The following is a 20208-nucleotide window of genomic DNA, read 5'->3' as shown; positions in this document are numbered from 1 at the left end:
CCACACATTAATGAATATATGGGATCTGGACTCTGTTGTTGTTGTTTTGGGGTTTTTTTGGGTGGAGGGTGTTTGGTGGTGTTTCTTTTTAATTTTAAAAGTGGCCAAATGCAAATATGAGTTCCAGGGAAATCTCTGAAGCACAGGCTATGCCAAAGAGTTGGACTCTTGAGTTGTGCAATATATGGACTCCCAGGATGTGAATAAAGCTCTTCCTGGAAAAGTTAAATGAGATTTTTAGCTATTCACAGCTGAAGTCTGCATGAAGTCTTGTTTCCTCCAATCTAGAGGAATATAATAGAGCAGAGGTATCCTATCATGCTGGTGGAAATTGTGCCTAAGTCTAGGCACAAGGAAGTATTTTCAGAGCTGGAGCTCATTTGCTGAGCACAATGTGTATAACGTTGCTTTGTGTGCCTCTGCTTACTGGTGGAAAAGCATATCTACCATGCCTTGGAGGTGATTCAGTCTGGCTGGCCAATGTGTAGAGTCCTTCAACATGCTGTGGCTGGCACTGGCTGCTACCTGGAACATTGATTTTTGGGTGTACCAGGGTGCAAGCTGCACTGTGGTCATGGGTACAAGGTGCATAATATACACATGCAAAATGAAAAGGTTCTGTGAGGTGGAGGGAAGGAGTGTTAAAGAGGCAGTGTGCCAATCCCTTGTGTTACTCAAACCCCAAAATAACCATTCCTCTCTGCCTGTAGATCGATCAGAACAGTTTGTTGGCAGCAGAACTAAGCACAGGACACTAAGTATTTCTCCTGTTTTGTTGTCTAACTGCTCTCTTTTCCCATGTCATGTGAAAAATAAATAATCTGATTAAATCCTTAGACATTTATAATTAATTAGTTCTTCCTTACTCTTATCTTGTTTGCCTGTCCTTTTGTCTGACTCTTTTTTCTACTTTATCTCTCAATCATCAGATCCAAGAAATCATTCAATGATTTATTTTTAACAGATAAATGCAGCTTTACAGCATATTCTTTTCTTTTGAAAAAAAGACTTGGTCCCTTCTTTTGTCCATCCCACTGCACAAGTTGTCATGTTCTGGCACTGCAGTCACTTTGAAGTCCTTGAGCTATCATGTATTCTGTTGGTATTTGAGGAATTGAAAATCAATCACACAGCCTTATGGCTTGGGTTCAGCACAATTCTATTATGCCCACTCGCAAAAGTCAATTCAAACCTTTTGGGTTATATTTCAAAGCCTAATCAAGCTTGCTGTCCAGGCTGGTTTGGAGTCAGCTCACTCTTGTCTACAGGTCTGTTTATTAGAGGTTTTGTGTCAGAAACCAGTGTAAAAGAAAGCAGTTTTCATAGCAGTAGAATCATTCAGTAGGCATTTTGCAAATACAAACCACCCGAACAGGTTTTATGGCAGAGGAATACTTACTGTTGTAATACAGTTCTGCAAATATGTTTTTAAAAATGTAAAACCCCCCAAAATTATGTTGGTAACATAAAGCCATGTTTATATCTGTACTTGCTCATAAAAAGATGTCCCAGTTTGCTGAGATCAGTTTTTAGTCCTGTCAGGTTAAGCTGGTAAGAAAGTATTGTAGATTCAACCCTGAATTTAGATGGTGACTTTCATGCTTTGGACCATATGAACAAACGAGGGTGGTGCACCCAAGCAGATGGACCAACTCCTCCACGAATGAGTTGTGCCACCTCCATGTGACAAGTACCCATGGGGCTGAGTGTACAATGTCTATGTCAATCCTCTGATTTCCAGCAAGTGCCAAAAACTCACCCTGAGAATGAAAGTAGCTCTGTAGAGAACTGACCATTAGCAATCATCTGTGAAAATATGTACCTGTTGTGTATTGGGGGCGGATCAATCTCATGTCTATGTGAAGAAAGCAGTGACAGGCTCTTGGTTGCAGTATTTCCAGCTGATCTGTAGAAGCCTTCTCATGCACTGAAAGACTGGTGACCATGTTGTGGGAGCCAAGTGTGCAGTACAAATGGGAAGCAGCTCTCTCTTGCCATCCCCTGTGGGTTAAGGTCTTTCTCTGTGACCCGTTCATGTTTCTTCTCGTCCTGTGTTCTGCAGAGGCGCAGTGATTTTCTCCAGTGGATGCTTGACTCCCGTGACTCAGCTGACTCCCTGGCAGCCAGGTGTTCTGATGTGATCAGCCTATCTGTTGCTTCCAGACAGAATGAGGCACCTCTTCCTGGCAGGACCCCATCTGAAAAGGTTCAGAAGACATTAACAGAGGATGAGATAGCAGGCCAAGCTTTCCTATTCCTGATTGCTGGGTATGAGACCACCACTAGCACGCTGTCCTTTGCCACATACTTGCTAGCCACCAACCCAGAGTGCCAGGAGAAGGTGCTTCAGGAAGTTGATGAGTTCTCTGCAAAACACGTGAGTATGAAGTGCTTGTGTGGAGCTTCCTGCAGGGATCAAGGCAATGGGAATGCCATCATGCCACTGTGGCACCTCCATGACCCCTATTTGTCTCAGTCATATATGCATATATTAACACTTTATTAATATTTTCAGTCAAAAATTAAAAATTAATCTCTACAGTTTAGGTTTTTTTGAAAGCTACTAAATTATATCACTTTACAGCAACACAAGAGATGGCCTAGAAACTTTGTGTCATAGTGAAAGCTTAACCTTTTAAAAGTATTTTACATTATTGAAATCGACCAGCTGTTGTCAGGCTCTAAAACTACACATTACTATTTTTTCCTCTTGTACAAATGCTTTTATTGGTTTTGTTTTCAATTTTATTTACTCATCCTTGTAGGGAAATTAACAGTGTTCTTACAAACCATAAATTGTGAAGTTTTGCTTTAAATGTTCATAACTTTTTCTTTTAGCAGCAGAATATATGTGTAAGCTTAAAAAAAATCACATTATTTAATTCTCTTATACTGTGTTCAAACTGCTTCTCCTTCACTATCTGTATTTGCTAAGGGCATTTATATTTCCTAGATAACCATTGACCATATTTGGTATAATTAGCAGACCATGCAGCAGCCATTCTTCCACCCTACACTCTCTGCAGAAGTTGGTGGTTATGATAATTCAGATTGAGGGTCTTTTTCTTTACACAAATGCTTTCATAATGGATCATGATCCTAACAGGAATAAAATTACACCAGGCATGGCTGTCTTGCAGGATTTTAGCTGTGGGATTTGGATGCTGAAAGCCTTTACTATACAGTTTTTGGAGTTTCATACTTTTATGCATTCCATCCTGTGTTGTACTTACAGAACAAGAAAAGAACTGTATAATTTCCTGCTTTGCTCGTAATAGAAGATTCTCGACTATGCACAGTGTGTCCATTCAAAAGCTACCGTTTCCCTCCTTTTGCTTGTGGAAACATAAAAACCAGGGTTTGTGTACACAGAAAATGTTGTCTGTTGTCTTGCACACTGAGGTTCTGACCATGATGGTTTTCCATCAAAGATTGTCATTGCTCTGAGGGTGCAGATGGGTGACAGCAGTGGAGGTTAGGGTTGTGCAGTCAGACCTACAGAGCTTTTTCTCAGTGTGTGCTTCATACCTGCCACTGGTATGAGCTAACTCATGAAACCGTTGATGTTCTCACTGTAGGGCTTGGGTTATATCCTTAGGTTGTTAGCTCTACATCACTGCAGCTGGAGTGTATTTACTTGTTTCATTGACATATGGCAGACCTGTTTGTGCCCTCACGTATAGTTAGGTCAACTGACTTCTGTAAGACCTGCAAAGATGGGAAGGTGCAACTTGGCCTGGAGTATGTGCAGTTTACTAGTTAGTATTGGTGGCAGAGTTGCACACAGAAACACTTATTATTCAGTCACAAGGAAAATATGGTTCATCTTCTCACCAATTCCTGAAAGCTGACAACCTAAGAAACCAAAGTGAAATTGCTGGGAGAGGTATCCAATAGGATAGGTACGTGATGTCATTCATGTCTGTCTGTAGATGGTGATCTGAGTTAGTTACCTTTTCCATGTTAGTGCATAGAAAGCTGAATACGAGCAGTAATTAACTGTCTGATTGTTTATGGATATTTCATGTAGGGAGTCCATGCATATGGCCATGTCCACGTTAACTAGTAGTGTGCTGTCATAGACAGATTCATCCTCTAGCATGGCTGATAGTGAGGACTGTTGGATGCACACTCTGTGCACCTCAGGAGTTTATTCTGGGTTAGTCTAAGCCTGACTCTGTGTACCAAATTCCTCTTAGCAGTTGGTCTGGTTTAGTTCCAGTTAAAGGAGCCCTTGCTGTGTACTTGGAGACTGCAGTGTGAACCAGTGCAAGAGACTCGGATGTGAGTCTGCTCCTGATCCAAGCTCAAGAACTAAATGGGACTTGTGTTATTTATGGTCTGTCTGAGCTGTCACTCACCATTAGTAATATTTCAATAATAATCCAATTAAAAAGCACAATTCTTGACTCTCTTGGTTCTCTAGGAATATTTTGCTAATAATTTCAGCTTTTGCACTGTCTAGGAGACATAAGGATGCTTGTGGTAATGTGTAGAGAGATGGCACTCAAACTAAACTAATAATTTTTGCAGATTAGCCCTGTATAAAGTCTGTGTGGTGCCTCAACCCAAATTGGTGTCCTCATCCTAAACCATGCTGTCCCACGTCATATATAAGTACTGGAAGAATCTTTCACATAACTTCCCTGTACTTTATGAATTTTCAGGTTTAGCTTTAGATGATGCATATTTTGCTGTATGGCCAAGGGTAAGAGGGAAAGAAGGATAACTATACATCTGCAGTTCCTGATACAAGGAAATTCGTAGATCTGATCTGTGCAGCCCCATCCTTCAAAAAATTTCCTTTTATAAACAGTTCATGGTTTGGCAGAGGGGCAGAGGGGCAATACACTACTCAAGGAGCCCATCCCAGAATAAGGAAAAGAGTGCAGCAGTTCAGTCCCCTTAGTGACTGTAATTAACTACTTTTAGCCTAGAAGATGAGATCTATGTGAACGGTTTGCAAGTTACGGGAGCAGCAGCTATTTTAGAACTGAGTATATATAGATGCTATGTTCAGTTGTCATGCAAGAGAGAGGAAGGGAGAGGACATAGAAGCTACAGGCTCACAGTTAGTTATCAAGTCAGTTGCTAAGAAATTTGATTAGGTTATTGCTTGTACTCAGCACATCAGCTTTGCTCTTATCAAGGTGCTTTGCAATTTTCAGAAAGAAAGGGCTTTAGAAGGCCAAGACATGGGGAATGATACAGTCAGATTGTTTTGACAGGTGGTGGAAGACTGATTTGATTTTCAGATATGCAAGTATTAAACACAGTACCCGCTTCAGCCAAATTTACACTCAGGTAATTATAACTACAAAATGCTCTCCACCACATCCCCTTCCTTCCTTCAACCATTTCAGTTGCCTCATGCAGCATGTTTTATTGCCCTAATCTATGGTGTAGAGTTGTGGTCTGATTTTACAGCAGCTGCTGTGTATCACCCCAGAGATGGCTGTGCTTTGGTGGTGGACAGAGTGATTTATATACTCATTTACCAAAGTTTATAAAGACACGTGAGAGCCATCTGAGAAAAGATGCTCTAAATGACAGGCACAGTTCCAGCTTTTTGGCACTCCAGCTAAAAAGGCAAAGCATGGTGACCTTGTGATAGTAAGGAGAGAGAGCAGGGTTAGTCCATCTGGATGTACAGCAGTATTTTGGTGGCTCTGGGTGTTGTAGTTGAGGATACCTCTGAGTTTGCTTTGATTTTCGTCTGTTTTGCACAGTGAGTATCTTAGCAGGATGGGAGAGTATAAAGGGAATGAAGAAAGCCGAGGCACTGCTGTGCTAGAGATCCCTGGGCTAGCATGGTGCAAGTGGCTGCAGCATGGTACAGAAATACAAGGCTAGGTGCTGGAAGCGGTCTAACCCCAGCAATGTGCTGGGAGTTGGAAGCCCAGAGGAGAGTTAGGTCTGACTAATCATGTTCTCCTGCTGATCGTGTTGTGTCCAGCCAAATTTGTTTCAGAGCTGCCTTGGGAGATCTCACTGCCTCTCTCTGCCACACTGCCTGAATATATGGTGGAGGTGACACTTCCAGGCAAGTGTCCTCAGAAAACAGTGCCTGAAGTGAGTCATGGGTTGTCACCTCTTTTTTTACCTCCAGGACAATCCTTATGTGTTTGCTAAAGGACCTTCTAGGTCTTTCTTGGCTGATATCTCAGTGTGGAGATGGTGCCTCTTTCCCTCAAAGTAAGAAGAGGCACTTGGCCCATTTCATAGCCTGGCAAGCAGGAGAAGACTCTAGCTTTGGTTATTGTAGAGGGTAGGACACACAGGTTATTTCCCTCCTCACCTGTATCTGGGTCTCTGGGGTGTAGGGAAAGAGAGTGCACAGCTTTTTATTGTCTCTGGGGAAGTAGAGAGACAAGGTACTGAGTGGTGACTACTGTCATTCACACACTGCATCTTCCCATTCTACCTCTGAATCCCTGTGTCTGCTCTAACTGCACTGGGAAAAATAAGTTTAAGCATAATTCCTCTAACACAAAAATAAAAATTCAAATCGTAGAGGCTTTGACCTGGTCCTCTTCATAAATCCCTTGAGGGTGTAGTATGTGCACTGTGAAGGGCAATCCACTGAAAATAAGATGCACCTATTTGCTACAAGCTCGTTGCTGGGTGTGCAGCTTGGTTTGATACCATGAAGACAAAATAAACAGGATGAAAGGAGAGTTAAATATGAGCTAGTGGGGGCAGGACGCCTACATCTGTGTCTGTATAAAATAATATTACTTTCTGCAGAGACCACAGATCTGTTTCCAGGACAGCAAAGAGGGGTCAGATCTTCAGGAGGCTGTAAACTGGCACATGCTTGGTATTAGTAGAGGTATGGTGATAAGCATCAGTTGAGAAGCAAGCCTGGTATATACTAGTAAAGGAGCACAGGGGGAAAAAAAGAAAGACTGCTATTTCAAGACCAGATTCTTTTTATAGCGTTTGTGGCTAACCATCCCTAAACTGTTAGAGGCTATACAGTTGTGAAAGAGATGTTTTTATCCATATTTACCAAGTGAGAAGGAATGCACCCATGGTCTTCACCCTCTGCCTTTCAATCAATAATGATCCCTGTGCAGAGTTTTTAAAGAGCCCTTCACAAGACATGTATTTAGGAACAGTTCTTGTGCTTGTGACCGATTATTTTGTTGTAAAAGCATATTGATTTTTGTTTATGTGTGTGTGTGCTTAGCAAAAGCATAGCAAGCCTGCAGCACACATTTGTTCTGAACAGATGTACCCTTAACTTCTGAGCACCTCTGTGTGCTCTGAGCTGCTCTGTGTGTTTAGGGCTTGAAAAACTGCATCTTCCATGCTGGGGATTCCCTTAATGTGAGGCCTCTTTTTCTTACCTCTATTCCCATTTTAGCATTTACATGTCTCTCTCCCTTCCTTCTTCCTACTCTCAAACCTGAATCATTCACAATTATCAATTATTTTTTTGTTGTTTTTGGTTTACTGGACTGCATAATTTTAGACAGAAAGAGTTGTGGCACAAAATAGATAGCAAAAACGTAGGCAATCAAGCTAACTTCTCATGAGAAGCTATTTGTTACCCTTAGGTGAAATGTGGTGAGTGGCTATGTATGTGCTCCTGATCTGTTGCAAGGTAAACACACCAGGTTAAACAAGTGAAACTAGGTCATTTTCTGGAGGGAGGGAAAGCAAGAATGCTTGGGGCAGCTAAGAAGGGCAAAAGAAGTATAAGAATGAACTGCTCTGTCTCTGTAATAATAAAATCCATACTTGAAGGTGCAGAGCATAAAGCCTGGAGCAAGGAGCACCCTGAATTCTAATCTTGGCTTCAGGAATAATTTACTGCATGTTCTCAGTACTGGATAACCAAACCTTGCATCAACAAAAGGGTAGCCTTGGCACTACAAGTTTTTGAGGTTTTCTAGCCCATCATTACTTAAAGCATCCAGGAAAAAGTTGCATTGAAGAGTTAGTGCTACTTAGTGACCCTGAGATGTGTTGCTGCACTGACACATAAGGCTTCTGGTCTAGTGAAGGACAGAGTAGCAACTCACCGCTCCTTGCTGCTGGTGCCTAGGAATACTTTCAGGAACCCTGACAAAGGTGAAGCAGAGCACAGGAGTAAGGAGTGGTAAATAAAAGTGAATAGAGGAAAGGGCAGCTATTACTGTAAAACGGTTGTTGGAGACTGCAAGACTGTGTTTTCCATTCTATTTATAAAAGCTGTGTACAGCTCTTATCACTGTTTGATATGATACTTAGAAACATCAGTGAGGAGAGGAACGAAGAGCTGGATAAGACCCAGTATGTCCCTACTCCATCCAATTTTGTATCCACACAAAGTACTAGTGTAATGATTCAGTGCTGGTATGACTTACCAACATTTTCACCTCTGGCTAGATGCCATAAAGTTTAAGAAACTTCAAAGTCCTGTCATACCTTCTCACTATTTTAATGGTGATGTAGAGTTTTTTTCTTTAATAGGAACAAATCTTCCTGTTCCTATAAATTCTCGATTTTCTGTTACTCTAGGGCCCAGGAATATTTTCAATACATTTAATTGAAAATGTTGACCAGACTGTTTCATCTTTATTCTTTCATGTCAATAATATTGAATGAAGTCATTGCAATCCATAATTTTGTTTATGAAAAGACACTGCTAAATACCATTTTAGCTGCTGTGTATGGTCACTTGTGAATGGACCAAATTCAACTGGATTTATACACAAACACCTCCTTTATGACTGATGATTCTGGTGCTGTAATTTATCAAAGTTACTGGATGTGGCAGTTGCTCATCTTGGGTAATTGCCATCACTGACTTGAGTGGAACCATAGTACTTTACACAGGCTTATGATTCCATTCTTCACACTGAAAAGCTCCTTCACTAATACCTCTGCAGTCTAATGGGGATGTCTTACTGTGGAGATGTCTTATTGTAAAGAGATTTTACCATTTTAAAATTTTCCCTTCCCATAAAATTTCTAGAGAGCAGAGAGAGGTAGGACCATTTTTATGGTGTCTCTCTGCCTGATTGAGTACTTTAGATTTTTAAGCTGTCTATGCAGAGAGTCTCCTTGGTAGGACAGAGAGTTTTCTCTGAGCATTAGTGAAAAATGAGAGGTGAAAGTCAGAGAGATAGATGTCACTGTTGGGGAATTACTACAACAATTTGCATGAGTTTGGTGCCTTTCATGCAGTATCTCAAGGCTCTGTGCTCTCAGAAGCTTGCAACTACAGAGACTAAGCTTCACTAAGCAAATATTGCTGACGATGGAGGCTTGCATTTATCAAGGGAGATTGAATTGTAAATAGTGTGCAGAAAAAAGTCCACAGCAGAGAGTCGCAGTTACACATGCATACACATGCACACACAAAACATACAGAACCAGTAAGCACAAGCAATATTGTGTGTTGTTGCTGTTTATTCTCTTGATGGAAATGACACTCTTTGATTTCTTTTTTCTTTAAGAAGGTGTTGCAGAGCCTCACATAATTCACAAGTGTCATCTGTCAGCAATCGGGTTTTTTGTAAACAAATAAAAAGATGCTTTTAAAGACATCAAGACTGAGTACTGTTAGGTTATATTTCTACAGATATTCATGCAATCACTCAATGTCTGAAATCAGTTATTTATCTTAGTCTCTTAGTACTTCTGTACGTACAGGTTGAAGATTGCATTGTACTCCGTCCTTGACTTTACCAAAACCACAACCTGAGTATGAAAAAAACTTATTTCATTCCTAGGAAAGTCCTTTTGACAACTGGTGATTCTATGTGGCCTGAAATGGTGTTGTTGAGATGATTAATGTACCTTTATTTCAAGGAACTTCTTATTGTTGACACTGCAGGGTTCATTTACCCCTTTTCACCCAAGTAAAAGAAATAAAAAGAAAAAAAAACTTTTATTTTTCCATTTGTTCGGGCTTATCAGTCTCTTTCCCATGAAGACTAATTTATCTTTTGCTTGCAATGTCACATGTTGCTCAATGACTCTGCCTTATTGCTATTCTTGAGCAAAACTGAGTCTCAGGTAATGTATGCTAGACAGATACTCATTTTCACCCCTGAATTTTCCTGGTATTTTGCCATCCTCATAATAATTGACCCACTATCACTGCTGCAGGGTTCATGTTAAAGAATAAATTTTTCTAGTGACATGGAACATTTAATGGTGAAGATGTTAATAATGTAGCTCTTTAAATGCGATTAGGCAGATCTGTTTAAAGATGAAGTAAAGGGAAGGATACATCTTTCCCCTCTTTCTATTCCTTCTCTCCCTCACCTCCATCCTTTCATCTGAGGCTTTTATGGAGGAATGAGCATATTTGCTTTTAATTTAAGGAAAAATATCACTGCTGAATAAGAAACTGGTTACAGTTTTCTTCAGGATTCGTATCCAAACCGCTCCTGTATATGACAATCAACATGCTTCCCCCAGGGACTGAGCAAACCAAATTAAAACCAATATCAATGCCCAATCAATGCTAACTATTTATATCAGGATTAACTTTTTGGCTACATGTAGGTAACATCATTTTCAGGGTGGAACATCATTCTGGGTAGAATTGGTAGGTCAAATCTGCACTGAGCAGTTGAGCCTTGCAGAAGGGAGAAAGGAGATAAGCTCAACCCACAATAAATAGCACCACCACCCACCTCCACGACTTTGAGAGGGACAAACTCTCACCAGCCTAGCCAGAAGAACTACATATGACAGGAAAAGAAGTGAACATAGCATGACTTCTCAGGAATGGGCATGCCTTCATAGGTATAAGTGCCTGTTCTTTCGGTGGCAACCTGTCTAGCACTCAGGAGTTTTCTCAATGGGAAATAGAATACAAGTCCAGAAAGGTATTATACTAATGTATATATTATATATATGTATATATTTATAAATATATATTTATTATATAGATTTTTTCATGGAATTTAGGCACCAAAAGTTTCCATAAGGTATATGCTGCTGAATCATAATTATTTAGCAAAGAAAGAGAGAACAGTAGCCACAGGCACAACCTCAGGTGCAAAAAAATTTGGAGAAACCAAACCATCTGGCCCTTGAAAGAAGTTACAAATGAGAGAAGGTGGCCTTGGACATCTGAGTCAGGACCCCACACTGTGTCTCAGCGTTAGCAGCCAGTCACATTTGTCGGGTGGGAAGTTGTGTTCTAAACAAAGAAGCATTTTCAAGCTTTTTGTTAGTTAGCATCCATTTGGAATGAGATCCCTCTGCAAACTCGGACAGACAGGCATGTTCTTCAGAGGGTGAAGATGTTGGTCCAGCCCTGGCATCCTTGTCTGCTGCAGGGATCTCCACTGAACTGTCTGCTTCTGAGAGGCCTTCAAGACCAAGGGATGAAGTCTTACTTTAGTAGCACTTTAACTGGTCAGGACAATAGTGACTCAAGATTTGTGAAAACAAATACCACTTTCATAATAAGGACTTTCCATGGGACCTGCTACAAGGGCCTGTAGTGACAGGACAAAGGGTAATGGCTTTAAACAAAAAGATGACAGTTTTAGATTAGATTCTTTACTGTGAGGGTGGTAAGACACTGGAACAGGTTGCCCAGAGAAACTGTGGATGCCACATCCCTGGGAACCTTCACAGCCAGGTTGGATGGGGCTTTGAGCAACTTTGTCTACTGGAAGGTGTCACTGCCCATGGTAAAGGGGTTTGAACTAGATTGTCCTTAAGGTCCTTACCAACCCAAACCATTCTATGATTTTTTTGGGCAGAGAAAGAGAAGGAGAAGTATAAGGGAACAACTTATAAACAAAAGTGACTAACAAGTCATGTTTGTGCATGACTGCATGAGAAAAAGGAGGAAGAGAATGAATCATGGCTGAAGAAAAGAAGGTCTTTCATCTGAAAGTTTCACACAGACTCCTGAATTGCACATATTATATACATAAGGTGCAAAAGTTGAGCTGAGGAGAACACATGCCTAATTTATTAAGAAACAGCAAATCCCCGGTAGCAACTAAGAAGAAATTAAAATTGTATTCATCATATTCATAGTTTAAAAATGATCTGAGCTTGTATGAATGTGAGGTCAAAATGGAATTTTTCCTCCAGGTATGTACATAAATTAGGAAGCATTAATAGGAAGTAACCAGTCCATTTATTTGTCAATAAGCATTCAAAGTGAAGGCTGAATGAGCCGGTGCCAGAAGGAATGGAAACTGGTTTGCATTTCATGATTATGTAAAGCAATTCTTGGTAGAATGAACTTCTTGTGACCTCCCCTCCCTCTTTTTTTTTCCCTTCTTTACCACACTGGCAGCACATGTGTATTTAAATAATTTCCATTTCTAACAATGTGTTTGTGTTACTTTTAATCAGCACGAGATGGCTTTTGTATTGTTTATCCTGCTTCATCTTATGCTTCTCTTTTAATATGCAAAGAAAGAAAAAGTGGTATTTTTGGGTGTGCCCTTGCTCTAGAAATGTAGTGGTCTTCTAGTGACAGGAGTGAACATTTCCTTACTTAACCAGATATAAGGACTGGGGCAAAGGGAGTAGTCAGGAAAACACAAAGAAAAGTAGGAAGCACATGCTATCTGAGGAATGTTCCATTTAACACCAGTTAATATATTTTACTGTCTCAGAGAACTGGATGATACCAATTTTTCACTAATATTCACAGAATCAAAGAATAGGCCAGATTGGAAGGGACCATAGTGGATCACCTGGTCCAACCTCCTTACTCAAGCAAACTCATCCCAGAGCACATGGTACAGGATTGCATCCAGACGGTTCTTGACTATCTCCAGTGAGGGAGGCTCCACAACCTCTCCGGGCAGTCTGTTCCAGTGCATGATCACCTGGACAATAAAGAAGTTCTTCCTCATATTCAGGTGGAACTTCCTGTGCATCAATTTCTTCTGTCCATTGCCTTTGTTTTCCTTCTGTTATTGATGTGTTTGAAAAAGCCCTTCTTGTTGTCCTTGACATCCTTGGCCAGATTTAATTCCAGATGGCCCTTGGCCTTCCTTTTCTCATTTCTACTTACTCTGACAAGCTCTCTATATTCATTCCAAATGGCCTGACCCTGCTTCCATCTCCTCTGTATTTTCTGTTTATGCTTGAGTAATGACAGGAGTTCTTTCTTCATCCATTAAGGTGTCTCTCCTGCTTTGCCTAAATTCTTGCTCATTGGGATGGACCATTCTTGAGCCTGGAGGAAGTGATCCTTGAATATCAATCAACTCTCTTGAACCCCTCTTCCCTGCAGGGTCTTTTCCCACAGGATTCTTCCAGGAAGATCCTTGAGGAGGCTGACGTTAGCTCTCCTGAAGTCCATGGTTGTAATCTTATTGACAACTAGTTTGATGCCTGGTTTTCAGAAGAAAGGTTATGACTCTTTTCCAAAATCAAATCCTTTATAGCAACCAAAATATCTTGTTCCTCAGTGTAACTGGTCATGTTTTGAATGTTGTGGTCAGTGTTCCACAATGCTTTCTATGTAAGTGGTCTGGCCAGAATTGGAATTTCGCCACTGCAGCAGCCACTGAGAGAGGCATTTGGGGCCTTGATCAGGGGAGGCTTAGAATTTTTTTACGCTAGAAATGCCAATAGCTTGTATGGACTGGAATGCTGTTTTTTTAGCCAACACTGAGTGGATAAATAGATGCTTGAATGAAGACTAATTTAATAGCTGTTACCATCCTTAGGTCTCCGATATAATGAGACCGAGAACTTAGTTACTTTCTCAGTCCTAGGAATTATCCTTCCTGACTGTCACTGAGGCATAGCACATTAAGGTGTGTTTTGCAAGCAGAATAATTCACTCTTTAGTCCTGTTGACTCAGTGTTTTCCACCTGTATGAAATGTACTTTCAGAACTTAACGAAATGTTAATATTATTTTCTATGTAAAACATTTTACTTTCACATGCATCTTAAAAATTGAATTTCAGAAAAGTTTCTGTTAATATTGTGGGGGTTTTATTAATTTTTTTAATGCTTAACACTCTATCAGTTCTAAAGATGGAACACATTAAGATGATTTTGACCTTCTGGTTCAATAGAAATTTTGAATAATCTTTCTCAATACTCCTAGTTACACTTTAAATTTGAAGGAGAAAATTGAGAAGTGAAAAAGTTCTGAACATTGAGCTATTGTCCACAAACCCTTGCTGCTGTTGTTGATCTAAATGAAGGAACAAGGAAGTAACAAGCCGTCAAAAAGTCATTGTGTCGTGAACTGGAACAAAACGCTTTTAAAAGCTCTTGCTTTTTGGAATTTGTTTTCAAGATGCATCAAGTTTGTTTGTGCTCAGGATACAATATGAAGAAGATTTTGTGCAGTCAGGAATTAAGATTTAATAGCCTGATAACTAGAGAACCTTACAGATAATGTCAAGGTGTTAATCCAACCTTGCTGTGCCTTTAATCTCTTGGTGTTCTGGAGAGTGTAAAAAACAAAAGCTGACTGTTCTAATATCATAGAGTAGTCATGGAGAAAAATTTCTTCCATCAGAGCAGCTTTTAAATAAATTATTAGTTGGGTTTTTTACTTCGATGGGGAAAAATAACTCTAAGATGGATATAAAGGGAAGCGAATTTACTAAATGTCCTGCGTCTTTCCCTCTTGTTAATTAGTAACAGTCAAATGCTCTTGTTCTGCAGACAGTGACTACAAAGAAAAGGATAAAGAACTTGGGAAAGATTCTAGAGCTGAAATAATTAGGCAATTTATCATTCAGGGTAATTGGAGTTGTACAAAGCAGCATTATTTACCATAGGCTTCCATTTCTTCTAACTGGTTGTGAAAAATACAGCTACATTGATTGGGAAATGCTCTCGCTGCTTTTTCCAATATGCATTGTGCCAGGGATGCTCAGTTCAAAGTGTGGTGTTCCTCCCAGTGATTTCTTTTCCCTCAGTGATCTTCAGAAGCAGCCTTCAGCTTCTAAAACCTCAAACCAAAATTAGATTAAAGTGCCCAATATGGGGTCAGAAATGGGAGGGAAAGAGAGAGGGGTTTCCACTGGGGAATTTTCACTTAACAAATGAAAGCCTTTGCTTTGTTTCAAAGGAAAAATTGCAAAGTGGAGGCACATCTTAATCACATTGGTAGCCAGCTGAGATGTTTATGCTAATTTCCAAAGGTATGTAAGTATAGGAATCAGGGGGTCCAAAACTCCTGTCTCTGTGATGTGAAAAACACAAGCATTTAAGTACCACCAGCAGATAGCTCTGATGTTGTTTCAGCATCAGGGAAGAGGTGGGGACTAGCTGTGAGGGGTTACTTGAATTTCAGTTCTTGATTTGCAGGCAGTACGAATGTCCCTTCAACCGAAGGTGAGGTTTTCCACTGGTTTTCTGCGGAGGAGGGTCCAGCTATTTCTTTGCAGTTTGTCAAATTACAGCACTCTCCCACCTTTGTGCTGTTGCCCTCCACTCTTGAAGAGTCCATCTGCACAAGCAGCTTTGCTTGTGATGTGTGTTCCAAAAATTTGGATTTCATCACCAAAGTCTCTGTATGTGGTTACCCCACAGCTGGCTTTCTGCCAGACCCCCAGGGTGTCCGGGGTGTCACATCCTGCTCCAGCACATGCGACTTCGAGCTGTGGGTCCTTTGTAGTGCTGGCATCCCAGTGTTCAGATACATTTCCCTAGGCTCTAGGACAAGGACATCAAGTAGTGGGAGAAGTTGTTATTTAAAAGTGATAGTGCTTTACCTGCCTGGTAGAAATCAGCCAGCGGAGATCCCTGCTGGGAGGAGAAGTCAAGGGGGGAATAAGATGATGTTTAAAAGCATTTTACTCCCTGCCTGTGAGAAATTCACAAATATGCACTGCCAGGCTGTCTTAGGAGGGTGCTGCAAAAATGCTTTAAGTGGCACAGCTTGACACCAGTTGCATGCACGTCTTCAGGCAGTGTCACAGGTTGTGGGGTTTTCCCCCAATGGCTTGTTATTTTAAAACTTTTGTATGTGTTTGATGCCTTCTGTAATAAGAAAGTCCTGACTACCAGCAGTTTCCCGTGGAAGTACGAGGAACAAGAAGTAGTAGTTGTTACCTAAAATACTGCCTGTTGCCTGAGCAAGCTCAATGTGAGATAAAATGCACAATTTGGATTAAAACTAGGAGTGCTTGATCCCTCGCCAAAGGAGCGTGTGAACTCCCGTACTGAAAGGTGGATGTGGCCACATTGTCAAATGAGAAAGGCGCCAACATTTGTCAGATTTAGTGCCATGTCATAATCTGTTGCCTATTTACATTGATTACCTGTGCTGAGCTGAGCAGCCAGCTGAAATTTCAGAGCCTTCGGGTTGTTTGGCTTAGAGCTGAGATCCAAGTATCTTTGAAGTGACCCTACTTATTTACAAGGAATGTGCATGCTCTCTTTTTGCCCATCCCAGCAGGAACTGAGCAGCAGGACATGGCTCCTGCACTCACAGCTCCATTAAGCAGCATGGATGGTGGCAGTCCTTCACCAAACCATGTTTGCCATACTTCTGAGACGGTGCCTGGTGCTTCCTTGTCTCCTCCTTTTTTTTCCTTTTCTGATCCTTTTCCTGTTTTCCTGAACACACAGGTCTGTGCAGAGAGCTATGGTGAGAAACCACTGTGCCCACAGGTGCCATCGTTGCTCGTCATTTTGTGTTGCAACAGTCGCCTGCAACTTTGCACAGGGGCTGTAATTCTCCTTACTTGATTCTGTAATGAAGCTTATCTGTTTGTTATCTTTGTCCAGAGAGAGGAGTGGTTGCATTATCTACAGGTCTCGACAATGTTTAACCCAAACAGTAACTGTGAGGGAAATGATTCTCTTTTTGTTCAGTTCAGTAACCTGGTACCACTTCAGCACAGCAGACTTTTGACAGTGGGAACAAAGATACTATATCTTTTCTAAATATTTTAGGTTATTTTAGCAGTTTTCATATGATAACATCCAAATGCTACATAAATACTAACCTCTAAAAGAACCTACAAGTCTTGTAATATTAATGGTCCTGTTTCTTCAGTGTGAGGCACAGAGAATTTGAAAGTTTTGGTATGGGAAATAGAGAACTCATTGATCAGTATTTGCATGTTCTGGTTAACTTACAGAAGTCAACAGGTCTAGTGATGTGCACAAATTAAAGGATGTGCATGCATCACCCTATGCAAGTACGGAAATGCAAACTCTTTTCAGCAGAGTTTTGAGTAGTCCCTACAAAGCACATTCTTTTTCATTCTACAGTGTGGAAAAAGAGACATTGTCTATGAAAGTCATTAAACCATACATTTAAATATTAGGAATTTGTTGCTGTTCAGTCTAATCTTGTGTACAAACAAGGACACAGGACTTTGAATTAATTCTGTTTAGTGTATCAATTTAAAAAAAAAAAAAGCCTGCCAGTTTTTTTAATTAGATGGCATAAAATGTCTTTCTTGACTTTGAAAATGAAGGATCCCAAGAAGAACAAGCAAAACAAAATGCTTTAGTAATCTTTTTAATTATTCTTGTTCCATTGCTGCAAGTTTTGTAGTTCTAGAAATGTTGGGCAAAACTGCGTTTAACATATTGTCTTTATAGGGTTGTGGAAGCTCCTACCTTTTGCGTTAATTAAACATATAAATCCTACAAACTATATCCAGGGTAACTTCAAACCCAGAACCTGATTCTCAGTTTACATTTATGCCCTCTTTTGCCATTCCTGTAATGGGAATGGGCCATCAAGGTGTATGTACATCAACCTCACAATTTATCTGCAGCAGGATTGTCATCACCTCCTTACTCCTTGGTATTATCTTGTTAACATATAAACAAGTGCTTGCAACTCTGGTAAGGCCTGTTAAGGACATTAATGAAACTGAGAATCAGGCTCCAAAGACACGTCTCTTTATTCTTACAATCCAGTTATTTAAAGGAAAGGAGCAATACTCATCATGCTTTCAAGGAGCACAAAGCAAAACCAGTAATACAAAAAATGACAAGAGGAAGACAAAGCAAAACATAACAGACTCTGTTAAGTTAGTTTTCCTCCTAAATTAGTGGGAAGGACATGGATGTTTTCCTCATGCTGTGTACTGAATTTGATACAAGAAGAGTAGCCCATGCTAAATAATAGCTTTTCTTACAGAAATTAAAAATGGAGTGGAAACAATTTTTTTAATTCTTTTTTTGTTCACACCACCTACTTTTATATTCTCTCTTGGACTGAAGTAGGAGCCTTGATATAGGAATGCAGAGAATTTGATTAAAATTTGGATCTTACGAGAAGTAAAGTTCAGCTTGTGAAATAGAGGTGCTTGTCATTTAGGAAATCTGCAAAGGCTTGACCTGAAGCCTTGGGAGGGTGTTGTTTTAGTTCAGATCCTAAGTGAGAGCCCAGCTGGGCTTTTATAATCAATCAAGAGGTTTCTGTTGCTGGGCTCAGGCTTGCAGTTGTACCAGCAACCCCAGAGGACCAGCTGCTCTGCTGCAAATTTGGGTTGGTACTGAGGGGGAGTGAAAGGCACAGTAAACACACAGAGTAGCAGTAAATGACAAGAGGATATGATATGTAACATTAACCAGACTCGGTGTTTGCTTAGGTTGTGGAATGGTCTTTTAAATCAATCTTTTATTATCAGTGGAGACTTAGCAGTGCACTTAAATGGAGAACAGTGCAAGGACATAGAGACTTGGTGCAAAGTGAACATCCTGCTTTCTTTCCTAGCTCCGATTTTACAAGGAAAAAAACATAGATCCAGGCCATAACACTGAGATGTGAACTTTTTTCATTTTTGGTATCCTTTGGAATTGGGTTCTGATTTCATCCCCATTCCTGCCATATGGGTTCATCTCACCACCAGTCCTGACATCCTGCATAAATATAGCTGGGAATATGTTGTGTCATGCCCTCCTGCTTCTGCCTAACTGTTCAGGCAACAGTGAATTTACCCCAATTTTGTTTCACCTCTTCTCATAGTTAATTATCCTTCTCCTAAATAAAGATTAGGTTTGTTTCTATTTTCAATTTATTGCCCTTAGATTCTCCTTAACTTCCATCATTTTTGGACTGCTGTACAAAAGACTCTTTGCATAGGAAAGGTATTTTTTCTTTACTATGTGACTGTAATTGTAAACCACAGTGTAAACCACCTGTTAATGTTTTCTTGTATTAAAACTATACGTTCCTAAAATTATTTCTTTTTTTTTTTAATTAATTTTTTTTTTTTTTAGAAGTTGAACAGTATGTGTGCCTACTTTCAGAGTTTCACCTATGGGTTTTAACATCCTTTGACAAAATGTGGATACTAGAGTGGGATAGAGTACTCTAAAAGCAATTTTCCACCATTGTGAAATCTTACCAAATTTATCTTACAGATCTGATTTTGCTCAGTGTGCCCTTGTTTCAACTGTTGCAGTTGATGTTGCAGTTAAGTGTTTCTAAGTGTTGTTAGATCCTTTTTTCAATGTATTACTACCCAGTTTCTATGATTCTATAAATACACAAAGAGAAATTAGATGGGAAGTGTTGCCTCAAACTGGTGTTTAGGTTTTGTTTTGTAGGAAAATGTTGTTACCAGATCTCTTATCAAGTCAAAACTAATTGCTGGAATGGTTGCTTGAAGCTGAATAGAAATCTGAGTACTGCCTTTTGTATTTTTAGCATTTCAGGTTAAGGAAGTAATAATTTTAATCCCACTAATGCTCAGACTCTGTAGAGCAACGTGCTAGAGACACTTGCTGTGCTCAGGCAGATATGCAAATTCTAAGCAGTGAGTGTTTTGGCAAACTCTGTCAAGCACTCATGTGCATTTTTATGCATCTAAATATATGTACACTTATATATCCTTCAACACTGGACTATGCTATGGGATGATAATTATAGACCAGGTCATTTTTGGTGGTAAGTTTTTTTGAAAAAGCTCTTAGGAGAACTTCCTTTTCCAAGCCAGCAGTGGGAGAAAGGGTTTAATTTCAATGTCTTATCCAAAGGGTACAACTCTTTAGTGGCTCAGTACATCTTGTCTCCTGGTCCAGCTCTGCATTTCTGTCAGCAGTACAGTAATCAAACCAGGCTATGCTATTTTAACCTCTTCATTTCTGGACTGCAAGAGGCAAACAAAGAATCAAATAAGCCCACGTCACCAGCTAGAGTGAGGAGGTTTCTCCACTGGGCTAAGAGATACTAGACTGAATGCTGGTCCAGCAGTGAGCACTAGAGATCTTAGCTGGAGCTGTTTGGGTCTGCTGCAGAAGGGAAAGTAGTAGGAAATGGATTTACATTTGTTACAGAGTG

General features: G+C 40.2%; 1 protein-coding gene across 12 annotated transcripts in view; it reads left to right on the top strand.

Annotated features, from left to right (window-relative positions):
* The window catches only part of TBXAS1 (thromboxane A synthase 1), a 264346-nt gene that overhangs the window by 194125 nt on the left and 50013 nt on the right, over positions 1 to 20208 (top strand). For all 12 annotated transcript variants that reach the window (XM_051784696.1, XM_051784695.1, XM_051784698.1 and 9 more), the window contains one exon: positions 2063 to 2377. In XM_051784696.1, the coding sequence (XP_051640656.1) occupies positions 2063 to 2377 (315 nt within the window). The remainder of the gene's footprint in view (positions 1 to 2062; positions 2378 to 20208) is intronic.

This window comes from Manacus candei, unplaced genomic scaffold, assembly GCF_025592945.1.
Source record: "Manacus candei isolate 608988 ecotype Guabito, Panama unplaced genomic scaffold, ASM2559294v1 h1tg000018l, whole genome shotgun sequence".
NCBI lineage: Eukaryota > Metazoa > Chordata > Aves > Passeriformes > Pipridae > Manacus > Manacus candei.
Note: the sequence above shows the minus strand (reverse complement) of the source record. Positions and strands in the feature narration are given on the sequence as shown.